This window comes from Octopus bimaculoides, chromosome 14 (genome assembly GCF_001194135.2).
Source record: "Octopus bimaculoides isolate UCB-OBI-ISO-001 chromosome 14, ASM119413v2, whole genome shotgun sequence".
Taxonomy (NCBI): Eukaryota; Metazoa; Mollusca; class Cephalopoda; order Octopoda; family Octopodidae; genus Octopus; species Octopus bimaculoides.
Genome location: NC_068994.1, coordinates 3,842,814 through 3,850,689, shown reverse-complemented (window position 1 = coordinate 3,850,689; position 7,876 = coordinate 3,842,814). Strand labels below are relative to the sequence as shown.

The window sequence follows — 7,876 nt, the reverse complement described above, 5'->3', positions numbered from 1 at the left end:
TTTTTTTTTTTTTTTTTTTTGAGACTGGTATTTGTTCTATCTGCTTCTTTTGCCGGAGTGATAAGTAACAGAGATGTAAACACACCAAAGCCAGTTGTCAAGTGGTGATGAGGGACAAACACACACACGCACATACTTATATATACAGGTGGCATGTTAAGAGCACCAACCGATAATGGTTGTTGCCAGCCTCCTTTGGCCCCTGTGCCAGTGGCACATAAAAAGCACCCACTACACTCTCAGAGTGGTTGGCATTTGGAAGGGCATCCAGCTGTAGAAACACTGCCAGATCAGATTGGGGCCTGGTGCAGCTTCCTGGCTTCCCGGACCCCAGTTGAACCGTCCAACCCATGCCAGCATGGAAAACAGACGTGAAACAATGATGATGAGAGAATCCAATAATATTTGATTCCCTGTCAATAGAAATTCTTATAAGTGATATCGTACATGTTTTTTTGTTTTTTCTACAGACACAATTTTTTAATAACTCCTATTAGCAAATGAAACGTGTGTAATGGTGAATAAATAATACAAAAATGTTTTTCCAATATTTTCAACTCTTATGCATATCTCACATGAATATAACATCTACACACAGATTTGGAATACTGAAATAACCAAGATGTCCAGTGTATTTATGCCTAGGCTCTTATTTCTCCATCTGAGTTCAGTAACCTTGTCTCTCTTCTCAACTTCTCATCTTTCTAACTTCCTCTTTTTGTTCTCATTTCTCTCTTATCTACTTTGGGTGGTTCTCTGTTAAGTCTCTCCTTTCAATGTCTGGATCTAATTTAAACGTTCACAGCTTTCATTCATTTGATTCCTCTTACATTTCACTCCCTCCTTGTTTCTCATCCTGTTCACATTTTTGATACTTTCGCGGAATTCAGATTTTTGCTACCTGAGTTTAAATATTTTAAAATTACTCCTGTACAAGCTTCGTCGTAGTTTCTATCTGCCAACCGATTCCATTCACAGGATGTTGGTCAGTCTAAAGACGTAACTAGAAGACCCTTGTTTAAGATGCCATGCACTGGAATTGAATCTGAAAATATCATCATTTGACATCCGTTTTCCATGCTGGCATGGGTTGGATGGTTTGACAGGAGCCAGCAAGCTGGAGAGCTGCACCGGGCTCCAATTGTCTACAATTAGATGCCCTTCCTAACACCAACCACTTTACAGAGTGTACTGGGTGCTTTTTATGTGGTACCAGCACCAGCACGGGTACTTTTTATGTGGCTCCAGTTCCCCACAAGCTCACAAAATAAGGACCTCTCGACTAAGAGAGGGAGTAGAACCGATAAATTGTGGCTGAAAAATAAATTTTCAAACACACACGTGCACGCACACACACATTTGTGAAAGTGTATGGCCTAGTGGTTAGGGTACTACCCGCATAATTGAAAAGTTGTGGTTTCTATTCCAGGACTAGGCAGTGTGTTGTATTCTTGAGCAAACGACTTCATCACATGTTGTTCTTTGTTTACTTCAATACCTGACTCATGGTACACCATGCACCTGTAATATCGATTCGATGGAGTGGGTCAGTTCAGGTGCAGCGCAGACCTTTGACCTTTTTACCTCTGATCCTTCTGTCAAATATAATGTTTATTTATTCACATTGTTTTTAATTAATCATACATTATCATGTAGCTCTGGTTGGTTTGGGTTGAAGTAATTAACATAATCATTAAATACCAACCATGTTGTTGTTGTTGTTGTCATTGTTAAAAAATTTTACAGTTTCTTTCTGTTAATCTTTCTTGGTTCTGACAAATTTATTCTTTGCTCATTTTCAGACGTCTCACTGTCCTGACACACTTCATGGAAGATAAAACATTTGGAATCCACAGTGGACCTGTCAGAAATTATACCTTCACCTCTTCTTCATCCTCACCTCGTAATGACACCTTGAAGAAATACTAACCATCTCTTGCTTTTATTATCATTGTTGGGGTTGTTGTTCCTGTCATATCCTGTTGACAGTTCTTCGGTTTCTCTGTGCAACGGTAGACCCTGTTGCCATGAAGGAAAAATAGACAATCGAGAAAATAGCATCAAAAACAACACTTTGGTGCGGCTGCTGTTTATATAAACATATTTACTGCAAGACTATCTTCCTACCTTTATCTCTCTGTATGTCGGCATGTGTTGAAGCGGATTTATTGTATACAAGCAGAGCAAATAAAATTGCAGTGGCTTGGCCCTTAAATGAGTGCACAGAGAAGAAGGAAATAAGAAAATAACTCTAATTAAGACAACAACAACAACAACAACAATAATTATTACATATCAAATGCCAGACAACAATACATATACAACAATACCAGTATTTAGTTATATTTATATATATTTATGAGTAGTTTGATATAAAATGCCACACAATTCAGAAGAAGCAGTGATGTACACAGCACATCAGAATGGTCACCCTGAAGAGGAGGCACCAGTGCTATTACAGCCACCAAAGCAGATCATCGAGATGGGCGACAGCAGCGCCAACAAGAAGCCCTACCGATGTGAAGTGTGTCGCAAAGGTTTCACATTGCGAGCATATCTGACTCGGCACCAGCAGGCTCCCGAAGCCGAGAAGCACTTCTACTGCCAGGAATGCGGCAAAGCGTTTGCACAGCGCGACAAACTGAAGAACCACGAACGCACGCACACTGGCGAAAGGCCGTACGGTTGTTCGTTTTGCGAGAAATCGTTCTCGCAGAGGGACCGTTTGAAGAATCATGAGAGGGTACACCACAACGACACCTTTGAGTCTGGCGAAGGGGAAGACGACGATGACGACACCGACAAGAACTACAGAGTGGGTGGAAGTAACAGCACTGGCAAGCGGCGCAACTCTCGTTCTCGACGTTCTGCATTTATGGTGCGAGAGAAACTGTATTTGTGTGGAGTTTGTCAGAAGACCTTCTCACGTAAGGATCATCTGAATAAACACCAACGGACCCATACAGGGGAGAGGCCGTTTCAGTGCGGCGTTTGTAGCAAGGCGTTCTCCAGGAAGGACCACTTGAAGAAGCACCAGCGCACACACAGCGGGGAGAAACCGTTCCAGTGCACCACGTGTTCAAAGGCGTACTCACGTAAGGACCACCTTACCAAGCACGAGCGTACTCACATTGCGGGTGCCCCAGCTGGGGCTGCCGTTGCGTGTGTAGGCGTGGCTGACAACAGCAGCTGTGGTGTTGACAACCACGGATGCAACACGGAGAATCACAACTGCAGCACTGACAACCACAGCTGCAACGCCGAGAGCCATAACTGCAACAACAACGGCGCACCAAATGCAGGGTGCAACCACCACAACCAAACCAAGCTGCCCCACCACCATCACCACCACCATCATCACCACCATCCCCACCTTCATCAGCACCCCCATCCACACCATCATCACCATCACCACCACCATCCTCACCATCCTCACCCACATCCGCACCACCATCACCACCACCACCACCATGTCCGCAGAGACAGCAACCAGGAATGTCTGCCCGAGGTGAAGGTCGAGTACAGCAGCCAGGGGGAGGAGGAGGAGTCGGCAGACGTCAAGATGTCCCCGGAGGAGTTGCAGCGTGTCGCCAGTGTAAAGATGCATGCTGTCGATGCACCGACGTCACCGTCGTCGACGTCGTCTTCATCGCAGTCTCCACACCGATCACGGGAACAACAACAGCAGCAGCAACAGCAACAGCAGCAACAGCAGCAGCAACAGCAGCAGAAGTTGTTGAAACAGGAGGAACAGCAGATGATGCAAGAGCAGCAGCAGCAACAACATCAGCAGCAGCAGCATCAACAACAGCAGCAGCAGCAACAGATGATGCAACAGCAACACATGCTCCAGCAGCAGCAGCAAGACCAACAGCAGCAAATTATGCACCCCCAGGACCAACAGCAACAGATCATGCATGCACAAGAACAACAGCAACAGATCATGCACCCACAGGACCAACAGCAGCAGCAGCAGCAGCAACAACAGCAGATGATGCATTCGCAAGATCAGCAGCAACAGATTATGCATCAAGAACAACCACAGCAGCAGATGATGCAACAGCAGGAACCACAGGCTTCGCCCATCATGTCAAGCTCACCACTGCAGCAACCAAGTCCACAGCAACACCACCACCATCACCATCAACAGCAGCAACAACATCAACAAGTGCCGCCAAATGTGCACCAGGTGATTTCTCAGCCAGTGGTGACTGCACTGAGGCAGCCCCTAATGGCACAAACAATCCCCTCGACATTTGTCAGCCCAGCTTCCATGCCGACGGATTATTCACATCAAATGGTGCTGCAGCAGCCGGCTGTGATGACCAATGCCAACCACTTCACCTGGCCGGCCAGCTTTCAAATTGCAGGCTGGACTGCAGGTTGGGCCAACGCACAGGGCTATGCAGTCGACCAACCAAAGATGGAGACACAAGAAGCTACACACAACATACAATCTATGATGCAGTAAGATGCATCGTTGTTCCAACCTCTATTACAGACTGCTGTGGCACCCAATAGCTGCAGTGCACACAACATGCAACCCAAATCTGCACCTCTGTAGTTGCATTATGAGGAAACCCCACACACTTTATACCGTTGCAGCAGTTGTCACATGGTGCAACGAACTGAACACTATGTTGCATACTGTTGAGATACACTGCACACCATATACTACATCCTAAACTGTGCTGCAGTAGTGACATAGTGCAACATATCACACATGCTATACTGTTGCAGTGGCTAGCTGTGGGACACCACACTTATGAACATTATATATATATATATATATGTACATATATATACTACCACAGTAGCTACATCATGAACTACTTGACAAGTGTACATTGGCAGAGTAGCAACACTACAACACATACTACTACAGCAGCTACACTATACACCATACTGCTACAGTGGCCACAGTGTGCTACAACACACCGCTACAGTAACCAACGCTGCTACAATAGCGACACACACTACTGCAGTAACCATACTATAACCTACACTCCCAGCCATAATCACACAACATTATGATACACATCACTACATTAACCACACCACATGGCTACATTAACCACACTCTACTGCTGCGGTAATCCCATGGTTCAAGAGAGAAACTATTGTTGCAGCAAACAGTTTTATGTTGGACACTATAGTGTCAGTACAGTCCAGTACCATACATTACTGCTATATTCTACAGACTGTACTCCACAACTCTACTATAACTTCACTCTACAGCACTACTACTTCCATACTGTACAGTACTATAACCTCTGTACCATACCGACTACTACTACTACTACTACACTAGTCTATTTACTCTACTGACTAATTTGAACTGATGTTTGTGTCACTGGCCAGGCTGTGTCGATTACAATGTTTGTCCAGGGTTCTGAATGTCGACGTTAAAAACATTGAACAATTAAACATAGCAATTAATTTGTCATCTAATTAAAACGATGTGGATAAGCTGATTAACGACGTCCTCCCTTTCCCAGCCCCTACCTGATGTCTAATGCGAACCAGAGTCAGGGAAAACTGACTTTGAATGACGGGAGTGGAAAGAAGTCCCTTTCCTGCTAGACTTTACACAAGATTCATGTGGCATGTCAACCCTTTTAAGGGTCCAACTACAGTAAAACAAAGGGAAATAAAAGCTTGGAATATCTTGGTGGGGACAGAAGTCACTGTCAGGGTCTTATGGATTTGTGTGATGTGTTAACCCTTCTCAAGGACCAGTACACACTGATGTCCTGTTTCTTGTGATTCTCTGACCATATATTTTTTAATCTGATCCTTGAAACTAACTTCTTGTAACTCCCTTATAGCTTCCTCTGGGTCTCCTACGTCTTGCTGAGGGTATGTATTAAGACTGTGGTTTTTTTTTTTGTAAGCTGTGATTTCCCAACAATAATGATGTTTAATACCATTGTCTGCGTGTGACCCCTTCAACTCGAGCAAACTTATGCCCATCAGTGGCACTGAGTGATCATTTGACTTGCTAGAAACAGCAGTCAAATGTCATTCATGACACTCTTCTGTCTTTAAAAAGGAAAGAGACATAGGATGGTCATGGCCTCAATGAATAGTTTGGAACCATAATGGTTATTAGCTTTACAGGCAATGAGCTTCTGTGTTGGTGCCATTCTACCAAATTCCTCAATCATTAGATTGATTATAGGTCCACTGGATCATGGCTAACCTTGCATTAAACAACAACGACCTCTCAGACAAACAGTTGTCTTATTTCTCCACCCAGTTCTAGTACCCTGTTCACGTTTTGCACCCTCACTGACTCCTTTTATCTGTGTCCCAATGTAAAAGTGAGGTAGCTTAGTGGTTAGGGTAATAAGTTACCAATACAGGGAGGTACTGAGTTCAGTCTGTTGTGTTTCTGGACAGAACACATTACCACAGTTTGTCTTGCTGTCAGGAGCTGAGCTAATATAGATTAAATGCTTTGAGCAGAAATGCAACAGAGTAGATGAGAGATAAATCTCTTCCTGGATAAGACACCAGCCTCTCACAGGTAATATTCCCAGCAGATCTGGTATTTATCTCCATCACCTCAGTTATGCCTGGTGAGTGGCTAAATAGGTATCAATCACCTCCCTCCTGAAATACTGTCCCTTAATGGCCCTTCAAGATTTGAGAATTATCTCCATTTCCCATGTTGATGCTGGAATCTTCATTGTTGTTATGGCTACCTCAAAAGACAGAAATCCAGTGTTTCTGTAATGGTTTCTTTTTGTGTTGATTTGGGGTTTAAAACTTCTGGAGAGTACTTGGCCCTGGGGACAGTCCTCCCTCGAGGAAAAATTTTGTTGAGAGCAAATTTCCATTCCATTCAGAATTGGGTTGCATGTTGGAAACACTTCTCCATTGAAAATGGAGGGTCCTTGGGACATCCGTCTATGTTTGGAGTCACTGCATCTGGGTTTAGTTGAAGATTTATGTATTTAAAGGGGTCGATTAAAGCCACAAACAGTAAATGAGATTTGTGGGGGCCTACTGTGCAGTGGTTGAGTGGATTAAACAAGGGCATCGTTCACAAGGTTGTGCCCTTAAACAAGACACTCAACTCCTGTTGTACAGTTCACCAAAACAACAATTTTATCTGGAGAAATTATCCAGTGATTAAACTAGAATCTTCTACAGTTTGTGAATGTGTGTCTAAAACATCTGCTAATTAACTGGACCATCGTTATGTATCGGCCCTTTAATTAATTGTGGATTGTGAAGGGGTTAAGTTTAATATCTCTGCTATTTAATCTTCTTTAAATCTCTCATTTTCTCATATATTCTGGCCCCTTCATCATCTGTTCAAATCCCTAAAGCTAGCATGCCTCTCCCAGTCTTCAGAGATCCTTTTTCTTTTTTTTTTTTCTTAATTTCTTTTTCAACACAGATATTTTTCTTGAAACACTTTATTAATTATGTGTGTTAATTATTTCATTAGTACTCGTTATCGCCACCACCGTCACCACCACATCACTGTCACGACATTATTTCACAAAACACGTCTCCAAAAGCATGAAGTAGGGGCAGCCATCCCTTGCTTCTCTTCCCATCTCATTTTTAAAAGTAGGGATCTGGTGGGCCGTTTATATTTTGTACAGAACATCTCTGCGTCCCTCCACCCCACCCCAACGAAGTCCCCCCCCCTCAACCAAAACTTCTTTGCAGCTTAACTTTTTTAAATGAATCCAATCAGAGCTAAAAATGCAAACAGACGTCTGTCTGTTTGTCATCTGCCTCTCTTTCAATGTGTGTGTGTCTGTGTGTGTAGGACAAGTGACATGGACAAAAATCTCTTCCTGTGAATCACTTTGTAACTTCTGACAATCTACATATATATATAAATGTATATGTGTGT

The 7,876-nt window shown here is 43.4% G+C and overlaps 1 protein-coding gene across 2 annotated transcripts in view; it reads left to right on the top strand.

Annotated features, from left to right (window-relative positions):
- Positions 1-7,870, top strand: part of LOC106870082 (putative mediator of RNA polymerase II transcription subunit 26) — a 20,919-nt gene extending 13,049 nt beyond the window's left edge. For both annotated transcript variants that reach the window (XM_014916058.2, XM_052972956.1), the window contains one exon: positions 1,803-7,870. In XM_014916058.2, the coding sequence (XP_014771544.1) occupies positions 2,378-4,471 (2,094 nt within the window). In that variant the 5' untranslated portion in view covers positions 1,803-2,377 and the 3' untranslated portion in view covers positions 4,472-7,870. The remainder of the gene's footprint in view (positions 1-1,802) is intronic.
- The last annotated feature ends 6 nt before the right edge of the window (positions 7,871-7,876 follow it).